Source organism: Dendrobates tinctorius, unplaced genomic scaffold, assembly GCF_039654945.1.
Source record: "Dendrobates tinctorius isolate UK_male_01 unplaced genomic scaffold, ASM3965494v1 ptg000005l, whole genome shotgun sequence".
Taxonomy (NCBI): Eukaryota; Metazoa; Chordata; class Amphibia; order Anura; family Dendrobatidae; genus Dendrobates; species Dendrobates tinctorius.
The window spans coordinates 33,317,349-33,342,382 of record NW_027361673.1 but is presented as its reverse complement, the minus strand read 5'-3'; the positions used below and the strand labels follow the sequence as shown (position 1 = coordinate 33,342,382).

At 40.7% G+C, this 25,034-nt stretch overlaps 1 protein-coding gene across 2 annotated transcripts in view; it reads right to left on the bottom strand.

The window, feature by feature from the left end:
• The window catches only part of NEK11 (NIMA related kinase 11), a 450,471-nt gene that overhangs the window by 227,512 nt on the left and 197,925 nt on the right, over positions 1–25,034 (bottom strand). For both annotated transcript variants that reach the window (XM_073569426.1, XM_073569421.1), the window contains exon 6: positions 18,361–18,487. In XM_073569426.1, the coding sequence (XP_073425527.1) occupies positions 18,361–18,487 (127 nt within the window). The remainder of the gene's footprint in view (positions 1–18,360; positions 18,488–25,034) is intronic.

Genomic DNA, 25,034 nt, shown 5'->3' with positions numbered 1-25,034 from the left:
TATACTAATAGATCACAGACTGAATATGAGTCAACAGTGTGATGCAGCAGCAAAAAAGGCAAATGCAATTCTAGGATGTATTAACAGAAGCATACAGTCTAGATCACGTGAAGTCATTATTTCTCTCTACTCCTCTTTGGTCAGACCTCATCTGGAATATTGTGTCCAGTTTTGGGCACCACATTTTAAAAAAGACATCAACAAACTGGAGCAAGTTCAGAAAAGAGCGACCAGAATGGAGACCGGTCTGCAAACCCTGTCTTATGAGGAAAGGTTGCAGGATTTGGGAATGTTTAGTTTGCAAAAGAGAAGACTGAGAGGAGACTTAATAGCTGTCTACAAATATCTAAAGGGCTGTCATATTGTAGAAGGATCAACTTTATTCTCATTTGCACAAGGAAAGACTAGAAGCAATGGGATGAAACTGAATGGGAGGAGACAGATTAGATATTAGAAAAAACTTTTTGACAGTTAGAGTGATCAATGAGTGGAACACGCTGCCACGAGAAGTGGTGAGTTCTCCTTCAATGGAAGTCTTCAAACAGAGGCTGGACAGACATCTGACTGGGATGATTTAGCGAATCCTGCTTTGAGCAGGGGGTTGGACCAGATGGCCCAGGAGGTCCCTTCCAACTCTACGATTCTATGATTCTAACAATATAATAGCATCCTAAAGGGTTATTCCACATAAGAAGCAATCACCTGTCTCCAGGACAGGTGATGACTTGCTAATAAGTGCGAATCCAACTACTAGGATCCCTAATAATCCAGAGAAAAGGGTTCTGCAGATATTCATACCACCACCTCATTCACACTATGGGACTATCAGAGACACCTGGCTATGAAGAGAATGAATGGTGTGTTGGTTTAAATCTTCTGCCACACCAATGTTGTCGGTTGAGTGGTCCCCTCTCTGGTCTGTGTTTATTTTGCTGAAGAGCTGACATTCTGTTCCAGCATGTGACCATTTCAGTCAATTACTAGGAGCATGGGGCATATGGCATACATCACTTCAGCAAGGTATTCAAAGTCAACTACAGTGGCAAGAAATGTAGCCCATAATATCTCTTAAACTTATGGGGTCAGATTTTTTTTGGGGGGTGATATAGTGTGACAGTTTATTACAGCCAAGTTCTTCCCAGTGATCACACGGCCATGTGGTTGTGTCCAAATGATAACCTTGATTTACATCAAGGTACCTGTAATAATTCAAACGCTCTACATTATCCTATTAGGGAATAGCAAATGAATGCTCAAAGCCTACTGTATATAACATTTTATTAAACACTACATAGTATAATTATATTTTCACAATAAAGATCAGCCTGAAAATCACCACAATACTGTTAAGAGCTCACCAAGTGAGGGGGGGGTTTTCTACGCCATTGGTCTAGGTGAGATACCAGAACCAGAGCCTTAATGGATGACATGTGGATCAATGAGAACAAGTACTCCTCAGTAAGCAGGAATGAAGACATACAAATGGAACAGGTAGCATAGATAAAGCAAAGCTAGGTAAGCGGACAGCAAAAAGAAAAGTGATTGTGTAGGATGCTGGTATCATCATGCAGTAAAACAGTTAATCATAAGAAAGCTGTCTGGTACATTTCAAGAAGGCAATGGTTAAACACAGGAATAACAAAGAAGTAAATACAGTCTGATATCTTCCAGCAAGGCAATGGTTAATAGCAGCAAAGAAACAAAGGAGTAAATTCAAATGAAAAAAAGGACATGCTTGAAGAGATGCAGTACTGTTATAGAATATGCCAGGTGTGAACAGAACTGAGAACAGTTGTGAGGAGTTTGATAATTTTCATGCAGGGGTTGATATGGAAAAGACCTATTAAATTGGGCAGAGCTTGGAAATAATTTTTGCTGCAGCATGGAAATCAGGAGAAGCGGAGGAGATGAGAATCACCTGGTTGGAGCTCAGCCAAGAGAAGTAGCATCAAATTTCTGACAAACTTGAGACAACTATAAACAATGCTACCAAGTATCCAACTAACCGGTCTTTGACAGAGCCATGAGAATGACAGAGTTCACAAGATTACAGAAGAAAGAGGATGCTTGGAATGAAATCTATTTTGCAAGTTTGGAGTACTAATATAATTTTTAGTGATCCAGCATCTTTCTTTGGGATCACTTCCAGTCTGTTAAGTAGAAGAGGCTTACACAAACCTTCTTACAGTCCAGAATTGGGTCGATCTCATACTCCATGCCAGGATTAGAAGAAGCTGCTTGACAGTCGGACAGAATTTATTGAGAACCAGAAGTAACTACTTCAGATAGAAAGTTACCAGATTGTTTTGCTGAATAATCTGGATTAGGCATATGAACTCAGAAGCCTGTTTCTTATAGAGAGTCTGAATGGATGATTTTGGAGGTAACTAGTAGAGTTGTGAAGAGTTCAATGGTGTTTATCAGCAGTCTTCTTCACATCAGCCGCTGCTGCCAAATTGTATTGCACCTCATTCCAGATAGCATGAATTATTTGAGAGACACTGTTCAGAGTAGGAAGTTGGCTCTTTGATGTAATTGGCAGAAGAAGATAAGGCTTTCGACCATACAGAGACATCTTGTAGAGTCAGTCTAAATCCTTGCTCCTCAGGAAGATCAGTACCAAAGACCACAGAAATTTCAGCCCAAAGCTCTTGTGGCATAAGAAGAGGCTGGAGAAGCCTGAGAGCCACTAGTAGAAATGAAAAATTAGTTCAGAAGTTAGTTTTACACAAGTGACTGGAGAAGAAAATGGGCCCAAGATAAAACTTTCTGACGGAGTGTCTTAGAGCCAGGAGAATATCCTGGAGGCAAAAGTTTTGTTCAGGTTTGATTACATGTGATGGTGCATCTACTAAGACATCACATGAATCAAAGGACCAGGATAGGTCATCCGCTTTGCAGTTTTTCCCAGCAGAGACGAGAATGGCATTCTTCCAGAGCTAATTTTATGGGTAATTCTGTTCTATGGAATTGTTCTACAGCAGATCATTTTGTGGAGTAAAAACTACAAGAATACATTTTAGATTTGTGAAAAACTGATTCTACACCAAAAGTTGAGGCACCCATTTCTAGAAAGCATGGCCTAGCAATGTAAAGGTGGTGTAGAAGTGGAGAAACAAGAATTAAAAATATTGTCCAGTGAAAATAAGTTATCACCTATCAAATGACAAGGTGATAACATACTGATTGGTGATGGTCCAACTGCTAGAACCCACACCGATTGGCAGAATGAGGAATTTAACAAGAATGGAAAGTCAGGTAGGCTGTCCAATTAATGCTCTATTCCCTCTCTATGGGGTAGCTGGAAAAAGCCAAGTCCAGCTCTTAAAAACCCCATAGGGAACTGCTGCTCCATTTTTCCTGTTATAAAGGTATCCCATTCTGAGCTCAAACCAAAGACAGAAACATAATGACTAATACCTGCAGTAAATAAATCGCATAGTGCATGAAAATATACAATACTTAGCTAACTTGTTTTTTGATCAAAAAATGTGAAAGCCATTCTGCCTCGTCATGGCGACCGTAATTGGGACAGTCTGTTGGTCCACTAGTTGGGTTCAGTCTTTCTTAGCCCTTATCAATATGCATGTCAATTGACAAACGGTAAGGTTTTTAATATTATGGTAAGGACTGTCCCAATTACGGTCACTGTGCATTTTCAGCACTATGCTGTTTATTTACTTACTGCAGGGTATCTAATCATTATGTTTCTGTCTTTGCTTTTTTCTGTTTAGTGGCTAGTGTGAACATGCGCTTACATTGTGCATGCACACCAGTTTATATCCCAGTTCATATCTTTAGGTTTTTTTCCATTCTGAAATCAGTGTGAATCGCAGGGGTCTCGCCCCTCCGATCAATAAGTTTTTATCAAACAATCCCTTAAGTTTCTTGAAGGTTTAAATTACAGAATCAAACTAGTTCCACGAATGATTGCATTTCCAAATGAGGGCTGTAATAGTTGCTATCACTTGGATGCAGCTTTTAATAATCTGGAGGCAATAATTTGCAGAACATATGAATCTTTGGAGGACTTTAAGCTTAAAAGGCTGTGGCCAATCCAGAATAGCTAAAAATTTTCTCAGTCCATACGCAGATCTCCAGAAGAGATGATGTAAACAAAAAATGGCAGTTCATAATGCTCAAAAAGACATTTTTCCAACTTAGCAAAGGAATGGGTTTGTTGTGGTCTCTTCAAAACAAATGAAGATCATGCGACTCCAGGTCTCTGGAGAAGATTATAATGTAATCTAGATAAGACTAAAGGTACTGTCACACTAAGCGATATCGCTAGCAATATCGCTATAACTTGTGATGTTATAGCGATATTGCTAGCGACATTGCTGTGTCTGATACTTACCTCCGACCGGCTCCCCCGCTGGTTATCGCTGATCGCGCGAGAACGTCCAGGACTGTTTCTCGTCGTCAGCTTCCTGCGGCGCTTCCTGTGGAGAGACGAGCGACGAGCGTGGAGGCGGGCGGGAGGATGCAGGATCGCCTAGTGTGACAGGTAAGTAGCGATCCCCGTCCCCAGCGATGTCGCTGGTGAGATCTGCCTGTGTGGCAGCTCACTAGCGACCACTTAGCGATGTACCAGCGATCCTGACTGCGTCATATCGCAGGTCAGGATCGCTGGTACATCGCTAAGTGTGACAGTACCTTAAGACACATTGGTAAAGGACATCATGAAAGAATTCATTAATGAAGTGCTGGAACAAAGTCGGTGGAATTGCACAATCTGAAAGGAATGACAAGATATTCATAATGACCATCTCGGGTGCTGAACTTGGTTTTCCATTCCTCTCCCACTTTAATGTGGATTAGGTTATACATTTCATGTATATCTAATTTGGTGAAGATTGTAGCAATGGCACCCTCCATCCTATCAAATAGTTCAAATATGAGGGACAATGGATAACATTCTTTAGCATCAACTGTGTTGATGCTACTGCACCTTTGGAATCCATGGCTTGGGTTTTCTGTTGAGGGCTTGCCTGTGAGATAGATTCTCTAAGCTGTGGGTCTTGATAAGCAACACGGAATAGCGGAGATTTAGCAGCATAGTAGGACTTGACAGACGACGTGGATCAGCAAGGACCAGGACACTGGCTAAGCAGGATGGCAGACAAACAAACACAGCACAAATTAAGCACAGCCACGTATGTGGATATATATGAGAACAGTAACTGTATAGGAAAGTGGTATCTTCCAGCAGGAAAGTAGTTAATCACCAGTTGTCTGATATTTTCTAACACTGCTATTGTTTAATAAAGGAGTAAATGCAGTTTTGTATCTTCCACCAGGGCAATGGGTAATGATGTTAGACAAGTAAATATAGTCTGGTGTCTTCCACTAGGGCAATAGTTAATACAAGCGATGTAACAGACCTAAATGCAAACTACAGACATGTTTGAAGAGATGCGTTACCTTGGTTGCAGAGGTGGTGTGAACAGAACTGAAAACCGTCGTGAGAAACTGCTAACTTGGTTATCAAAGCCAAGTAAGTTGGACTGAGCTTGGGAATTATTCTTGTTGTAGCATGAACGTCAGAAGGAAATTAAGAAATTACAGAAAACTGGCTTGAGCTCATTCAAGAGAAGTTGCAGTAGATTCTGGACAAACTTGAGGCAACTGTGGAAAATGCTACTTAATACTCAAGCAACTGACTTCTGCCAGAGCTCACCTAAAAGGAGTATGGTGATGTCAGAGAAGTTCTCTGGGTTACTTGAGAAACCTGATATTAACTACTTTAAAGGAAGGTGGCCATAGGATATGGGTGTTACGGATCTGCAACTCTGGACTAGGACTGAAGGGGGAGAAGCTAACCCTGTACTAGGACTAGGCCGAAGCCCTACGATGGAGTGGATGACCTATTCCTTGTGAATAGACCCACCGACGTTTCCTAGGCTAAACTCAAAGACCTAAAGGTAGGGGGAAGGGTATCCCTGGAACGAACTAGGGACTGGGAACAAAAAGCAGGTAACCTCCTAGTAGGAAAATAGAGGAAGGTACAGAAACGAAAGGAAAACCAAAAAACAAAGCAGGCCGAACTAGAGATCCCAGAACTGCATGACATCAAAACACAGAATGCCATCAAAGCTCCTAGCCAGAACGCTAGTGGACTAACACTGTTGTTCAGCAAGGACTGGGAGGCAGGTGCCGGGTAATAAAGGGTGATTCAATCACCTGACCTCAGACAAATCCAGCACCAGGGGAAAAAGACCAGCTGCCAGAAAACCACAACAAGATGGCGGATGGTCAAAACGAAATAGATTCTAACAGGAGCCTAGACGAGCGCTTGTGCAGGACAGGTAACAAATGCACATCCTACAATTACACAAATAAAACTGTATCAGAATAGAATACAATCTAAGCAAATTATAACAGTGAGATGTTGTGCAACACATTTATAGTTTGCCTGTACACTGTTTTCTGCACTTGTTAGACAGATACAGCAATGCTGGAATAGTTGAACATACGAATTGTTAGTGTGCATAGTTTGCTTATATTTTTTGCTTTACAGTCCAAAAAGCAAATAAATTAGTAACCTAAAATGAACTATTACCTTAATAACTGAATAATCTTTACTGATGCCTGAAACATATCAAGGCTGAGAACTAAATACTATGTTGAAAGACAGATGCACAGTGAAGACCAATTTCTGTAATCCTAGATTTAACCATGCATATGTTATTACAATCTGCTTTTATAAAACAGTTATTTAAAGCAAACTTCTAAATTACAGCTATGTATTCATTAAGTCCTTGCTGAACATCTAATCATGTTTCCTCAGCACGGAGATTTTCTTCTAATTAAAAATGACATTTAAAAACATAAAAGATGATTGGGAGAAGGTTGTGAACCTAAACCAAGTACAAGTGACCAAGTATAAACTTCGCTTTTTGAAGATCTACTTAATTTCCACATATTACTTTTTGCAGCACACTGTAATTATGTGTGCAGATGCTAGCATTTATTTATAATTGTGTAGAATTTTCAAAAATGAAAGCTTTATCCAGCAGATGCAACAACGGCACATAACTGCTAATCAATAGTCCATTAGAAACAAAAATCACCAACATTAATGCTTTACGATGGCAATGATTTATGGCTAATTACATTGTCCAAATAAAGCTTGACATGCATTGACAATTTTGTATGAATGAAAAATAAAATTTGCATTAGTACAATTTGAAATTAGACAAGAAGTTGGCTAAAAGACTATATCCTAAAATTAGTAAATGTTTCACATTGAAACTGGAAAAGTGTTACACGTGGCGTTACCCAAAGATCAGTAATATTCAGACCATTATTTTTCCTTTTTTTTGTATCTAATGCATAACTTTATGCCAGCAGTGCTTTCTCTGCATTTACAGACAGCACCAAGCTTTGTAGTGGCTCATGCGCACAGTCAGGGAGCCAGAAAGGTTTTAGGAAGAGGCTTCACCTCTCGTTAGTGTGGAATCATACCGCTTCTTTGTCTTGATGTACAATTTCCACCACAATATAAATCAAGACATTTCTCCTATAGGAGTTCATCCTCAACTAATGAACATTCAAAAGTTAAAAAAAGAAAAAATTAAAGTACATTACACATTACATTATATTACATAACTTTTTTATTTTTCCTTCAATATGACAATGTGATGGCTTGTTTTTTGTGGGATAAGTTGAATTTTTGAACGACACCATTACTATGTACTGGAAAACAGGAAAAAAATCCATGTTCACTAAATGCTAAAACTGACCTGCCATTATAATTCTCCAGGGAATTAGAGTTCGTAGGGACCAAACATGTCTAGGTTCTTTTTTTAGTTAAATGTCTTCGGGGTCCTCTGTCAGTGACTGTTCAGGCAGAGGGCGGGCACTAACCACGTCATCGCGGCCTCTGACCTGAACGTCACAACCAGAGGACCCGGAAGACAAAGCAGCGAGCAGTGGTGGAACGCGGACAGGTGAATATAGCCAGTGCCGGGGGCCTGAGCAAGCGGCAACACCGGCACCTGACCCCCATAGCGCGCCATGTCCCCACCTGCTCAGGACACCGGCACCCGGCCCCCAGCAACGAGAGGCGAGTATGTATTTTTTTTTCTAAACGCATATTGTATTATGGAGCATGTTATGGAACCACTATTAACCTTTGTGGAGCATTATATGGGGCACATTGTATTATGGAGCACGTCATGGGGCCACAATTAACCTTTGTGCAGCATTATAAATGGGGAATATTTTTCTGTGGAGCATCTTATGGGGCCAACATTATCCTTTGTGCAGCATTAAATGGGGATATTTTACTATGGAGCATCTTATGGGGCCCATCATCAACCTTTATGGAGCATTATATAGGGCTTCTGATTCAATATGGATTTTCAAAAACATTTAACCTCTGATGTCTCAATTAATTTTATTTATTGGTATCTATTTTTATTTTTTAAATTTACCAGTAGCTGCTGCATTTCCCACCCTCGGCTTATACTTGAGTCAATAAGTTTTCCCAGTTTTTGTGGCAAAATTAGGGGGCCTCGGCTTATACTCGGGTTGGCTTATACTCAAGTATATACGCTATGTGTATTTTTTTATTATTGTTTCATTATGAATGGGGCGAATGGGGGGTGATTTGAACTTTTTTTTAATGTTTTTCAAAACTTTTTTTTACTTTTTACTTGCTTCAATAGTCTCCATGGGAGACTAGAAGCTGAGATCATCCAATCGATTATGCTACACAGAGCAGGGCTTCGGCATAAATGCTCACTTGCTAAGAGTGCTGACTCCTGGGCAGTGCTCATAGCAATCTGGAAATGACAACCACAGGGGTCTGTGCTGCACACCCCGGGTTGTCATGCCAACCCATCGGCGCGACCTGCGGAAATATGACACGCGTGCTGATGGGTGGGGATTAGTGACGTGCTTCCAGCATGATCATGTTAAATGCTGCTGTCAATCTCTGTTAATGTTAACATGATAACAGCTACGGGTGGATTGCGATTCCACCCACGGCTGTTAGGGGCACATGTCAGCTGATAAAACTTTCCCGGAAAGTTGGGGAAGGCCACCTTAGATGTAACTGTACTACTAAGGTGGCAAAGGGTTTCACTGAATATATACTCCAATGTGAGTCTGCTAGATCAAAAGTCCATAGTTATTTTTATTACTGACTTTCAAGGTTTATCCATATGATAGGGAATAACTTTCTGATTGCTTGAGGTCCAATTGTTGGGATCCCTGATCAATTCCTGAAAATTGAGGTAGAGCCCATGCTGAATGGAGCAATGGTCGAGCATGTGCATCTCCGCTGCATCCATTCTTAAAGCACTCCCATCAAAGTTTTTATCCTTTTAATATATTCCAGTCATCATTTTATATAGCACTGTATACTTACAATTGCTCATTTTGCCTTTCTACCCAGCTAATTCTTCTCTTTTCCATTAGGTCTATGACATCATTTGATAAAAAAAACAGACTAGCCGAATCCTTCTAAGTTCTATGTAGAAACAGGAAGTTTTATTACACTGCATGAGCCATCATTAGAACTACAATGCTACATCACATCAAAGTTCCTGGCAGACCAGCTTCACCCCCTCTTCAACGCCCGACTCAGGTGTTATGCCCCCCGTCAGGGACTTTGCAGTGATGCAGAATTGTAGTTCTAATGATGACTCATGCAGGTAAAAGAGACTTCCTGTTTGTACATAGAGCTTAGAAGGATTCAGCAAGCATGTTTTGAATCATGCAATGTCATAGACTTAATGGAAAAGTGAAGAATTAGCTGGATAGAAGGGCAAAATGAGCAACTGTAATAAGACTACTATATATTATTATTTATTTATTTATATAGCACCATTGATTCCATGGTGCTGTACATGAGAAGGGGTTACATACAAATTACAGATATCACTTACAGTAAACAAACTAGCAATGACAGACTGATACAGAGTGGAGAGAGGACCCTGCCCTTTCGGGCTTACATGCTACAGGATGGTGGGGAAGGAGACAGTAGGTTGGTGGGTTGCAGCAGTTCCGGTGTTGGTTGAGGTGATATCACCGGTAGTGGTGAGAGAGAAGGAGGTAGCAGGGTCATTGCAGGCTGTAGGCTTTCTTGAAGAGGTGGGTTTTCAGGTTCAATATATTAAAAGGATAAAAACTTTGCAGGGCATGTTTCTTTAATGTGAGCACAGAAGACAGCCAAGCACCGCACTGGTTAGCCTGGTGCTCCCATTAAGAATGAATGCAGCAGAAGTGCGCATGCTTGACCTCTGAGCAGTGCTAATAGTGTATGATTGCTCTTTGGATGCCAGAGATTGTGCAAGAATGCTAATTTAATAATATGATCTTTACACTCATATTTAGGACATATCAGACAATGAGGTTAAGAGAATTCCATCACTACTAAAAAATATCTTCCTTCATCCTCCTTTTGATAGTCAGTTAACATGACTGTTATTATTTATAGATGCAAATTGTAACATATGTAAGAAAGCAATAATTTGTAAACTAATATCACAAACAGAAAAATCTATTAGTTGTTAGACAAATTTATATGGATCTGGATACAACTGTGGAGGAGAAAGCATCAGGTGGACAAGGATTTAACTACTGTATACCTGAACTCCAGACATGCCATCTGCTGCATCACCCCGAGGCTCCACGCAGGGAAGACGCATGGATGATGATTAATTGCATCTGCAACTGGGACATCAAAGCTAGCACTAGTTGAATGAACTTGAACTTGATTTCCCAATATTTTTCTGTATGCTGACTTATTATTTCTAAATAACTGTAAGCAATTTTTTTCAGTTTTGAATCATTTCACATGGGGAAAACATAGAAAACTAATAAAAAGAGGATAGATGAAGTCTGATAATAATATTAAGTAATAGCATATTTGCAATAATAGTCTAGAAACAAAACTTAATTTTCTGGTAAATACTGTGATAATATTTATTATTTTTGTTGACTTTATCCCTTACCTTGATAATGCCATTTGGCACCTTGTGGATGTGGATGTGTATGAATAAGTAATAGTTTACAATGAATCACATTCACAAAAATGACATTTTGTGGACAGTCTGGGTGCATAATTGTTATTATGTCATTCCTTGTTTTTTCTTCAGGAGTACACTGCTCTCGAGCCTCACAGTTTCTTTGCCAGGGGGTAGACCTGCATGATTGACAGTTTAGGCCTGCAGCATTATCACAATGCTAGCACAAACTGTGCCATCTCTAAAATGCAAGCAAAGCTTTGGCTCTGCAACATCAGAAGAGCACAGTGGTACTGATCCAGCCAGATTTAGAGCAATATTTATAAGTATGCTTTGGGTCATTATTCATCTGTACTGTGAAGCGCCATTCAACCAATCTTGCTGCATTTGGATAAATCTGAGCAGAAAGTATTGCCCTGTACATGTCAGAATTCATCCGCCTGCTTCTGTCTTTAGGCACATCATCAATAATCATTAGTGACCCAGTGCCATTGGAAGCCATGCATGCCCCACTCCATCACACTGCTTCCACCATGTTTTACAAATGGTGTGGTGTGCTTTGGATAATGAACTGTTCCAAACCATTAATAATTTGATTTGGATCACCTTTTTGGATCTGTGTGATGGCTTGTTTCTGGTGTTTTTATTGTTTACATTTTGGAGTAGACACAATGTTTTGATTACTTAAGGGTGAACAACCAAAAACACAAATTTTGGTGTTTCAATTTAATTTCCTTTCCATTAGATTTTATTAGCTTAGCTCATTATGTATGCAGCAATACCAAATATATTAATGATTTTTTACATTTTGTGATTTACATTTAAGTAAAAGGGCGATTTAAACATACTTTTAAGTGAATGAACAAAAGACAAATCCCCAGCCTTTTAGTGAACCAACTGTCTTCTTTTACAGTCAATTACAATTGTGCTCAAAAGTTTACATACCCAGGCAGAATTTTTGCTTTCTTGGCCTTTTTTCAGAGAATATGAATGATAACACCAAAACTTTTTATTCACCTATGGTTAGTGGTTGGGTGAAGCCATTTATTTTTCAAACTACCGTATTTTCTTTTTTAAAATCATGACAACCCAAAATATCCAAATGACCCTGTTCATAAGTTCACATACCCCATTTCTTAATACCATGTATTGCCCCCTCTAACATCAATGACAGCTTGAAGTCTTTTGTGGTAGTTGAGGATGAGGTTCTTTATTTTCTCAGATGGTTAAGCTGGCCACTCCTCTTGGCAAAAAGTCTCCAGTTCCTGTAAATTCCTGTGCTGTCTAGCATGAACTGCACGCTTGAGATCTCCCCAGAGTGGCTCAATGATATTGAGGTCAGGAGACTGAGTTAGCCCCTTCAGAACCTTCGCTTTGTTCTGCTGTAGCCAATGGCAGGTCAACTTGGCCTTGTGTTTTGGATCGCTGTCATGTTTGAACGTCCAAGTATGTCCCGCAAGCAGCTTCCGGGCTGATGATTGGAAATTTGCTGATAACGTGCTTTCCTTCAACTTTGACCAAATTTCCTGTGCCTTTGTAGCTCACACATCCCCAAAACATTAGCGATCCACCTCCGTGCTTTAGAGTAGGAATGGTGTTCCTTTCATCATAGGCCTTGTGGACGAAATCTTTGTTGGTCTACCTGACCATGGATTTGTTTTTACAGAGCCCCTGATTTTCCATTTGTTAATCACAGTTTGAACGTTTGAACGCTGCTGACTGGCATTATCAATTCCTTGGATATCTTTTTGTATCCCTTTCCTGTTTTATACAGTTCAACTCCCTTTTCCCGTAGATCCGTTGACAATTCTTTTTCTTTCCCCATGACTCACAATCCAGAAATGTCAGTGGCTGAATGAAAGATGTAAGAGTCTGTCTAGATCCCAGAAACTCACTCAGCTTTTATGCACACACACTGATTACAAGCAAACAGGTCACAGGTGAGGATGTTCCCTTTAGTAGCCATTCAAACCCATTTGTGTCAACTTCTGTGCATGTTATCAGGCCAAAATCACCAGGGTATGTAAACTTTTGATCAGGGTCATTTGGATGTTTTGGGTTCTCATTACGATTTAAAAACAGAAAACACAGTTTCACAATAAATGGCTTCACCCAACCACTAACCATGAGTGGAGAAAAATTTTTGGTGTTATCATTCATATTCTTTGAAAAAAGGCCAAGAAAGCAAACATTTTGCTGGGGTATGTAAACTTTTGAGCACAACTGTATTTCACACTTTGACTCATCAGTCCAGAGCACCTGCTGCCATTTTTCTGCCTCAAAGTTGCTCTGTTTTTGTGAATAGTTGAGTCATTTGGCTTTGTTTTCATGTTGAAGGTATGGCTTTTGGCTACAATTCTCACATGGAGACCACTTCTGTCTAGACCTCTCCTGACTGGCTTCAAATTTATTCTGCAGCATACTGATATTAAGAAATAGTGTCAGCGTAAAGAAGAACAATGAGTCCTGGAAGTGATGCATAGCATAACAAAGCACTTATCTCAACATTATCTTGTTTCTGTGGAGTTACATGAAGAACATGAGGATTCACACAAGCCTACATCCACAGATTTGTAGTTAGTTCTATGTTTTTGAAAAGACATCCCTGCCAAGTTCCTTCAAAAACTTTGTGCATGCATAGCTAGAAGATTGATTCTTTGATGTGGTGTTGAAGGCAAAGGGTGTCTCATCAAATACTGATTTGATTTATATTTCTATTTTGCTTATTCATTTTGCATTTATTAAGTGATACAAATAAATTATTAACACTACTATTTTTCCTTTGCAGCATTTTTCCATAAGTGCCTAAAACTTTCGCATAGTATTGTATGTATACATTTTTAAATGTTTTTGCACTTCTTATTAGTCTGCCTATACAATACACTGCAATACATTGGTATTACAGGGTAATAAAAAACTAATGTGCTTATAAGCAGACTATGGCAGACCCTGGCTATGTGCACATGTATGCAGAAAATTTCTGCATACAAACCGGATTCCTTCCCAGAAACCGTGCTTTTTTTCCGTGCGATTTCCGCGCGTTTGTTATGCGTTTTTCTTCCACGCGGCCCCAGACACATAGAAATAGCCAGAAATGCAGAAAAATCCGCAAAATGAATGAGCATGCTGCGTTTTTTACCGCAAAGCGTTTTTTTGGCGGAAAAAACGCATCAATATGCACAAAGTGCCAAATGCATTAAAATGAATGGAAAGCTTCTTTTAAGCGGATTTTTTGGCAAATCCGCGAAAAAAACGCTGTGTGTGAACACAGCCTTAGGGTATGTGCACACGGTGCGGATTCTGCTGCGGATCCGCAGCGTTTCTGCAGCTGCGGGTCCGCAGCAGATTTAGGTGCGTTGTACAGTACCATTGTTTTCAATGGAAAACTGGAAAACGCAGTGCACATGCTGCGGATTTTTCTGTGCCGTTTTGCTGCGGTTTACAATCCGCAGAATGTCAATTCTTTTGTGCAGAAACGCTGCAGTTTCACACCTCATCCATTACGAGGTGTAAAACTGCAGGGCAAAACCGCAGATAAACCGTAGGACTTTAGGTTGTGTGCACACTCTGCGGAATGCTCTGCGGATTTGTCCGCGCAGATTTAGTAAAATCTAACAAATACCCTTAGAAAACATATTTATTCATATTATGCCAGTGCACATATAAACCCCAAATTAGTAAGGGGTAGGACAACTCAAACAGATCTGAAAAACCAGAGAAAACTGAGTCCAAAACTACATGCAAGTAAACATTTTTTATTGAAAGGCAATCTGGGAGAGGGAGATATTCGGGGGGGGCGCTCCGGCTGCGGACCATGTGCAGTGCTGGCTTCGGTATATAGATGATGTTTTCATCATCTGGCAGGGGTCTCAACAGCAACTCCTACAATTCGTGGAGGAATTAAATTCCAATAGGTTCAACATTAAATTGACTTATAATTACAGTCAAACGGAGGTGGATTTCCTGGACATCAAAATAATAGTGGACACTCAATTACATCTACAGACTGATGTCTACAGCAAGCCCACCTCTGTTAATGCACTTTTACATGCGCAGTCTTGTCATCCATATTCAACAATACGGGCCATCCCAATCGAACAATTTTTGCGCATGCGGCGTATTTGCTCCTCCGATCACAGATTTGAACAACAGGCTGAAGACCTTAAAGAAAGGTTCCTTATGAGGGGTTACAGTCATCGGGGTATAAAAAGGGGCTACCATAGAGCTAAAAAATCAGCACGGTCCACCCTATTGAATCCCCCACCTAGGAAAAGGGAATCACGGGACATAGTAAGATTCATTTCTACGTTTAATGGGGAGTGGGACACCATGAGACATGTCTTGATAAACATTGGGACATTTTACAATCTGAACCGAGCTTGAAAGGGATTCTGCCAAGGCGCCCATTAATGACATATCGCAGGAGCCCCAAACTGGGAGATTTATTAGCACACTCCCACTATGTCCCTCAGAGAAAAAGCTTTTTTGACTCTCGTGGACCGCCACAGGGATGTTTTCCCTGTGGGCATTGTGTAGCCAGTAGAAAAGTCTTGCGGACATCTTCCTTTCAGTCAGCTGATGGAACACGCACCTTTTCCATTCGCCTGTATATTACATGCAGCACTACACAGGTGGTGTATTACGCCACCTGTGGATGCCCCAAGATATACATCGCCTTGACCTCCCGCCAGTTAAAGGTGCGAGTAAGAGAGCACGTTCGAGACATCATAGTGGCAGCAGATGTACAAGACATTTCTCAATTCAAAACCATTCCCAAGCATTATAAACTCCACCATGACTGTGTCCCCAAGTCCTTTATGGTGAGAGGCATCCAACACATTCAGACTGGGATTAGGGGCGGCGATATTAAACGCCTCCTCACCCAGAATGAGTGTAAGTGGATTACCATCCTTGGTACCATGAATCCCCACGGACTCAAAGAGTCCTTGGGCTTTGCATCTTTTTTATGAGACTGGCCCTTCCTTCTGTCTCTCTGCATGCCTATAGCTTCCTTGTTTTGCATATTTTGTCTTTGTTTTTAGTCTTTTTATTTCCTAATATTGTTTTTATTCCCTTTTTTTTGCCCATAGTTATTTACCTGTTATTCGTGCCACCTGACGTCTGATCTATTATTCCCAGTTGTTCTTGATATAGAACATTTGGATACAACGATTGAAGATAGATACAGAGAAGAGGATCTTTTTTACTAATGTGCAAACGTTTTGATAGGCTGTTGTACCAGCATTTTTATGTTGGGATATATGTATATTTATATTCCTATCATGTTTTGTATTTTGTATATTTTTTATATTTTTTGTATTTTTTTATTTTTTGTATTTTTGAGGCATCAGTATATCTATGTGTGCTTCTATTTGTGCATTTCTTCTTCTTTTTCTGTGTACATTTTCACTCCATGATATATGTAATAGAATTATATCTACAATCTGTAGTCCTTTGTCCTCCCTTTTTTGTGTATTATCAAAATTGTTTTTTCTCCTATTTTCCTTTTTGGGTGTTACTGTCCTATTGAAATATCTGGGAATTAACTTTTTTGTGTATTATACATCATGGTTGTCAGTGCGTGTCTCCCCTGCATCTATTTCATTGCTGCAGTGTTTGATTCCTCCCCCTCTTTGCTCTCTCTGACATGCACTGTTGTAGGGTGGCGGCTAGGCACCAGCCGTCCCCTCCGTGGTGTCACTTCCGGTCTGGGCAGAGAGGGCGGAAGTACAGTCTCCTCTCCATTGCGCAGGTGCAACCTATTAGGTTATGGTTGGACCGCGCCACCCACGTGACTCTGGCTATTAGATATTTAACTGGGCAGTGTCCTTGCTTAAGCCACTCCCCCCTGAGGAAGCGGTTTTCACCGCAAAATGCGCACTGGGGTTCTTCCTGCACGGCAGCACGCTCTCTGGCTGACATGATGGGTTAGGATATGAAATTTACTATTTATATAGTGGGCAAGTGTGCAATACTCCGGTGGATGGCTTGTCTCTCTGTACCATATAGGAGTCTTATACTCCTTTTTACAATAATGTCCTAGCACATCATAGAGATTTTTTCTGCCGTCCCCTTTATATGTTTTTCTTGCATCATGCCTTTATTCTAATGAAGTGCCTATCCATATATATTTACTCGCTGTCGCCACAGATGCTGTCATACAGGATTTTCTTTTGTTCCTGGCTACTTTTGACACTTGTGTATGTACTCCATTTTTAAACTTCCTCTATGGTTCTGCTCCCATTTTTTGCATTTCAATAAAAAATGTTTACTTGCATGTAGTTTTGGACTCAGTTTTCTCCGGTTTTTCGGATTTAGTAAAATCTGCAGGTAAATCTGCAGGTCAGAAGACCTGCGGTTTATCTGCGGATTACCCTGCGGTTTTACCCTGCGGTTTATCATCTCTACAATGGAGCAGAGGGCAAACCGCAGCAGAATCCGCAGAAAGAATTGACATGTCATTTCTTTCTGCGGATTGAAAACTGCAGCAAAACCGCGCGGAAAAATCCGCACCGTCTGCACTGCGGTTTTCGCTTTCCATAGGTTATAATGCTACTGTACATTGCAGCAGAAACTGCTGCAGTTCTGCAGGGCCAAAACCGCTGCGGATCCGCAGCAGAATCCGCAGCGTGTGCACACACCCTTAGTCCTGCGGATTTATCTGCGGTTTTTACTACAAAATCCGCAGAGCCAAAAAACTCTGTGTGCACATAGCTAAGACAAGTTGGCTCATACAAAAGCCTGAATTGGCCATCCCTATCAGGCAACCCACGTGCCCTCACTCAATTTTTTAGATCACATTAATGTTAAAAAAAAAATTGTTTTTTCAACATTAAAATATTATTGATATTGCTTTGTTTTATTCCAGTCCTTCCCTTTAAAACTAAAATATATATATAATGGACTCCAATGTACAGTTCCAAAAATAAGCCCTCATACATTTATATCAATTTACACATTACAATGAAATAATGAAAAACATTGATTCCGCCTTGTGTGAGATTTTAAATATATGTTGTGTGAAATCCATTATGTATTCTATGACAGCCAAAAAGAAATGGTGAAAGATACAGATTTATTTTAGAATGTATGTTCTAAGGTTCTAGTGAACATCTTTTTATGTTCTCTCATTAGTTATCTAAATAAATCCTGCAGATAGATACCTTACACAAAATGGTTAGGTTCAAAGGGTTCCCCCCTCCCTCCCCCAATCCTTTAAAAGATAAAATTTGAAAAATGTGTTATTTTAGAGCATCTGCTATTCTGTTTATTTTTCAAGAATTGAGAAAATCCCTTTCAGTAAACAGTCACAGACTGTAAAAAAAGGACACTTGTACACAGGAGAATTACTTGATATATCTGAATGAACACAATGTCTACTCACCAAATGTCTGACTTTGAGTCATATCCCTGGTGCTTTAAAGCTTCAGGACTCATATAGTAAGGCGTCCCAGTAAATGTTGTTGCCAGGTCACATGAGCCCATCAAAAGACGTGAAACCCCAAAATCCCCTGGAAACAGTTGGAAGAAATATATATATATATATAATGAGCACGTGTTCCAGTAATCTGGCATTAAAAATTGCAGAATTTCAACAAGTCATCCTGTTTTGTGTGGTTTTTTTTAACATTTGGAAGGGACCATGTGTTTATTTTGCCATCTAGATTTAAAGGGAATTTGTCAACAGGACAAGTCCAGCAATACCTGTACCTTTCCGGTCTGTTTCTCTATTACTGAGAAATCAGCTTTTTAAAGGGAATCTGTCACCCTTTTTTTGGCCTTGCAGCTGCCGGCATAGACATCGGGGGCTTATCTACAGCATTCTGTAATGCTGTAGATAAGCCCCCAATGTAACCTGAAAGGGAAGAAAAACACGTTATATTATACTCACCGAGGTGGGCGGTCCGGTCCGATGGGTGTCGCCGTCCCGTCCGGCGCCTCCCTTCTTCATGCGATTACGTCCTCTTCTCCCGTCCTGTAATGGCGCAGGTGCATTGTTCTACCCTGTTCAGGGCAGAGCAGAATTCTGCAGTGCGCAGGCGCCAGACCTCTCCCAGTGCCTGCGCACTGCAGGACTCGGTGAGTATAATATAACGTGTTTTTCTTCCCTTTCAGGTTACATCAGGGGCTTATCTACAGCATTACAGAATGCTGTACATAAGCCCCCGATGTGTATGCTGGCAGCTGCAAGGCCAAAAAAAGGTGACAGATTCCCTTTAAATGATCTGCAAATGAGGCTGAAGATCTGACTCATCTGTCACTTCAGCTCTACTCCCCGCCCTTCGCTGTCTCCTTCTGCTTTATTAATGGCTTCTTTGCCTGAAGTTAGACTCCATAAAGGCTGTCAGTTGAGCAGGAGGCTGCACTAAGTGACAAAACATTTAGCTCTACCATAGCCATTTGAATATCAATTCAGACAGTGATTTATTAGTAAGGGAGGAGGGACCTGGCCATGCATGGCTGGACTTGTGTTTAAGACAGCTACATGAACATGCTTGGGGGGGAGAGTGAAATCCTGCTGACAGAGTCCCTTTAAAATAAGGACAATTCACTGTAAAAACCTTATCAATAAGGCTATGTGCCCACGTTGCATTTTTTATGCATTTCCGCCACGTTTTTGCCGCAGCTGAAACGCTAATAAAATGCACCCCCATGCCATCCAATGGGATTCTGCAGTTGCTGTGCCCATGCTGCGGATTTTAACGCTGCGGAATCGCATAGCGGTAAAATCCGCAGCATGTTCATTATTTCTGCGGAATTGCGGCGATTCCGCCGCCATAGGATTGCATGGAAACGCTCGCTTTATGCATGTGGCTATGCGCACCATGCGTAAAGTGAGCGCTTCATGTGCGGATGGTACCCAGGGACTGGAGGAGAGGAGACTCTCCTCCCTGCCCTGGGTTTCATATCCCTGTAAAAAATAGAATTAAAATACAAAATAGGGATATACTCACCTACCCCGGAGTCCTTCCCACCTCTCAGCCATGCTGCCGGCATCTTCCGTTCCCAGGGATGCCTTGCGCAAATTACCTCTGATGACGTAGCGGTCTTGCGTGATGCTACGTCATCAGAGGTCATTGTCGCAAGGCATCCCTGGGAACGGAAGTTGCCGACAGCATCGCTGAGGGGCGGGATGACTCCGGGGGCCACCAGAAGGTAAGTATATCCCTATTTTTTAGGTTTTATTTTACTATTTTAACATCCTATCTTTTACTACTGATGCTGCATAGGCAGCATCAATAATAAAAAGTAGGTCACACTTGTCAAGCTCTATGCTTGACAAGTGTGACCAACCTGTCAATCACTTTCCAAGCGATGCTTCAAATCGCTTGGAAAGCGCAAGCATTCTGCAAGCTAAAATTGCTTGCAAAACGCTTGGGTTTTGCGGGAAAACACATGCGAATTCCGCATGCGTTTTACCCGCGGCAGGGAGATGCGGAAATTCTGCGGACATTTCCGCAGCATTTCTGCAACATGGGCACTTAGCCTAACACTAATCCCTAACTGCACAACACATCACTGAGAATACACCTTATTCTCAGAAGTATTGTAAATTTAATTTTTGCAATTTATATACAGTATTACTAAAATGTAAATATATATATATAGCTCTGGCAAAAATTAAGAGACCACAGCACAGTTTTATAAAAATAAGCTTCAATACATGTCTGGCAGCCATTCCATTCCAGTGTCAGTTGAATTCCAACCAAAGTACACCTCATTCTACTTAATGTGCTTCTGATTAGGTGATCACCTGAACCAAATCTTATTTAACGAAGGAAAGCATAAAAAAAACCCTGCTGTGGTGTACACAATCCTCTTGCAATAGGACAAACTGGATGGCAAAACAAGTGCTAGTAATATCCCAAAAGTAATAGGAATGAAAAAATAACTTTAAACCATGCCAAAGGAGTTGAAAAGAAAAGTCTTGGGTGAGGAAAATAAGGGCTGAATTCTGACTTTACTAGTAGAGGGATACAGTGAGGGTCATGTTGCCTCCATCTTTAAAATTCCTAAGACGGCATTCCATTACAACAAGGCCAAGCAGCAGACATTGGAGACAACAAAGCTATAGACCGGCAGAGGGCGAAAACGACTCTCCAGTGACCGGGATAACCATCATCTTATTCAAATGTCACTCAGCAACTGCATGATGACATCAAGTGATCTACGAAAGGAATGGCAAATGGCAGCTGGGGTGAAGTGAAGTCGGCATTGAGTGGATGAATGTCATCCGCTCAATGCCAACTTTTATTCCCCATTGACTTGCATTGGGGTTGCGTTTCGGACGAAACGCCGCCTTTTTTTGCCCTAGTCGGACCAGTTTCATCCGACTCAAATTTTGTTTCATGAAACCCGATCTGACCAAAGTCGCTCAACTCTAATAACAAGCCATCAAAGAACTGCTTAAATTTTTGTACCAGGAGTGGCATAAGGTCACCCAAAAGCAGTGTGAAAGACTGGTGGAAAGCATGCCAAGACGCATGAAAGCTGTGATTTAAAAATCATGGCTATTCCACAAAATATTGATTTCTGAACTCTTCTTGAGTTAAAACATTAGTATAGGTTGTCTCTAAATGATTATGAACTTGTTTTCTTAGCATTATTTGAGGTCTGCAAGCACTGCATTTTTTTGCTATTTTGACCATTTCTTATTTTCGGAAAATAAATACAAAATTTAGTGCTTGGAAATTTGTACAGTGGCATGTAAAAGTTTGGGTACCTCTTGGCAAAAATACTGTTATTGTGAACAGTTAAACAAGTTGAAAATGAAATGATCTCTAAAGACCTAAAGTTAAAGATGACACCTTTTCTCTGTATTTTAGGCAAAAAATAATATTGTCAACTTTTACATTTTAAAAATTATAAAAAAAAGGAGCTTGTAAACGCTTTTTGTAGCTTTCAATTCTTGTTTGAGGGATTTTCATCCATTCTTCCTTGTAAAATTCTTCCCGTTCTGTGAGATTCATGGGTCGCCTTTATGCACTGCTATTTTGAGGTCTAGCCACAGATTTTCAATGATGTTCAGATCAGGGGACTGTGAGGGCCATTGTAAAACCTTCAGCTTGCACCTTTTGAGGTAGAATTTCAGAACATCCAGATGAATCTATCACGAGCAGGAAAAGCCAGAAGGGGTACATAATATAAAGCTGTACCCAAAAAGTGATAAGTGCACCAATGAAAACACCTGTGTTAAGCTAAGCAGACTGCAACCAGAAAAGCAGACCCCATACACAGAGAGCCACAGGAGCGCCGTGTGCCTCCTGTGGCTTGACAGAAAGAAAAGCAGAACACAAACTCAAGGGATCAAATCCAGGAACATGACAGCACCTGCCCCCTATCAGATGAACCAACTGATTTTATTTTTCACTAAGTGGGAGGACTGCTTCATAATTACTGATAGATTTCAGCTAGTGTCATGACTTTCCATGGGTTTTTGCACCTCTCTTTATTCATGTGTTTAACCCCTTCACCCCCAAGGGTGGTTTGCACGTTCATGACCGGGACAATTTTTACAATTCTGACCACTGTCCCTTTATGAGGTAATAACTCTGAAATGCTTCCATGGATCCTGGTGATTCTGACACTGTTTTCTCATGACATATTGTACTTCATGTTAGTGGTAAAATTTCATTCATATAACTTACGTTTATTTGTGAAAAAAGCGGAAATTTGGCGAAAATTTTGAAAATTTCACAATTTTCCAACTTTGAAATTTTATGCCTTTAAATCACAGAGAAACGGCACACAAAAAACTTAATAAGTAACATTTCCCACATGTTTACTACACATCAACACAATTTTGGAACCAAAATTGTTTTTTGTTAGGAAGTTATAAGGGTTAAAATTTGACCAGCGATTTCTCATTTTTACAACACCATTTTATTTTTACGGACCACATCACATTTGAAGCCACTTTGAGGGGTCTATATGATAGAAAATACCCAAAAGTGACAACATTCTAAAAACTGAACCCCTCAAGGTGCTCAAAACCACATTCAAGAAGTTTATTAACCCTTCAGGTGCTTCACAGGAATTTTTTGAATATTTAAAAAAAAAATGAACATTTAACTTTTTTTCACACAAAAAATAATTCAGGTTCAATTTTTTTTATTTTACCAAGGGTAAAAGGAGAAATTGGACTCGAAAAGTTATTGTGCAATTTGTCCTGAGTACGCTGATACCTGATATGTGGGGGGGGGAACCACTGTTTCGGGGCATGGCAGAGCTCAGAAGGGAAGGAGCGCCGTTTGACTTTTTCAATGCAAAATTGGCTGGAATTCTGATCGGACGCCATGTCACGTTTGGCGAGCCCCTGATGTACCTAAACAGTGGAAACCCCATACAAGTGACCCCATTTTGGAAACTAGACCCCCCAAGGAACTTATCTAGATATGTGTTGAGAACTTTGAACCCACAAGGGCTTAACAGAAGTTTATAACGTACAGCGGTACAATTAAAAAATCATATTTTTTCCACAAAAATGATCTTTTCACCCTCAATTTTTATTTTCCCAAGGGTAACAGGACCCTAAAAGTTATTGTGCAATTTGTCCTGAGTATGCTGATACACCATATGTTGGTGTAAACGACTATTTGGGCGCATGGCAGAGCTCGGAAGGGAAGCAGCGGCATTTGACTTTTTTGGCTGGAATTGAGACCGGACACCATGTCGCGTTTGGAAAGCCCCTGATGTACCAAAACAGTGGAAACCCCCCACAAATGACACCATTTTGGAAACTAGACCCCCCCAAGGAACTTATCTAGATGTTTGGTGAGAACTTTGAACCCCCAAGGGCTTCACAGAAGTTTATAACGTACAGCCGTACAATTATAAAATCATTTTTTCCACAAAAATGATCTTTTCACCCTCAATTCTTACTTTCCCAAGGGTAACGGAACCCTAAAAGTTATTGTGCAATTTGTCCTGAGTACGCTGATACCCCATATGTGGGGGTAAACCACTATTTGGGTGCATGGCAGAGCTCGGAAGGGAAGCAGCGCCATTTGACTTTTTTGGCTGGAAATGAGATCGGACACCATGTCGCATTTGGAAAGCCCCTGATGTACCTAAACAGTGGAAACCCCCCACAAGTGACCCCATTTTGGAAACTAGACCCCCTAAGGAACTTATCTAGATGTGTGGTGAGCACTTTGAACCCCCAAGGGCTTCACAGAAGTTTATAATGCCCGGGCGTGAAAATAAAAAAATCGTAGTTTTTCCACAAACATGATCATTTCGTCCCCAATTGTTTTATTTTCCCAAGGGTACCAAGAGAAAATGGACCCCAAAAGTTGTTGTCCAATTTGTCTTGAGTACCCTGATACCCCATATGTGGGAGAAAACTACTGTATGGGCCCACGTCGGGGCTCGGAAGGGAAGTAGTGACGTTTTGGAATGCAGACTTTGATGGATTGGTCTGCGGGTGTCATGTTGCCTTTGGAGAGCACCTAATGTACCTAAACAGTGGAAACCCCCGACAAATGACACCATTTTGGAAACTAGACCCCCTAAGGAACTTATCTAGGTGTGTGGTGAGCACTTTGAACTCCCCCAGTGCTTCACAGAAGTTTATAATTTTCCCAAGGGTACCAGGAGAAAATGGACCCAAAAAGTTGTTGTCCAATTTGTCCTGAGTACCCTGATACCCCATATGTAGGAGAAAACTACTGTATGGGCCCATGTCGGGGCTCGGAAGGGAAGTAGTGACGTTTTGGAATGCAGACTTTGATGGAATGCTCTGCGGGTGTCATGTTGCCTTTGGAGAGCCCCTGATGTACCTAAACAGTGGAAACCCCCCACAAATGACACCATTTTGGAACCTAGGCCCCCTAAGGAACTTATCTAGATGTGTGGTGAGCACTTTGAACCCCCCAGTGCTTCACAGAAGTTTATAATGCCCGGGCGTGAAAATAAAAAAAATCATATTTTTTTCTCAGAAAAATGATATTTTTGCACCCAATTTTTTATTTTCCTAAGGGCAACAGGAGAAATAGGACCTGAGTAGGCTGATACCCCATATGTGGGAGTAAAATACTGTTTGGGCGCATGGCAGAG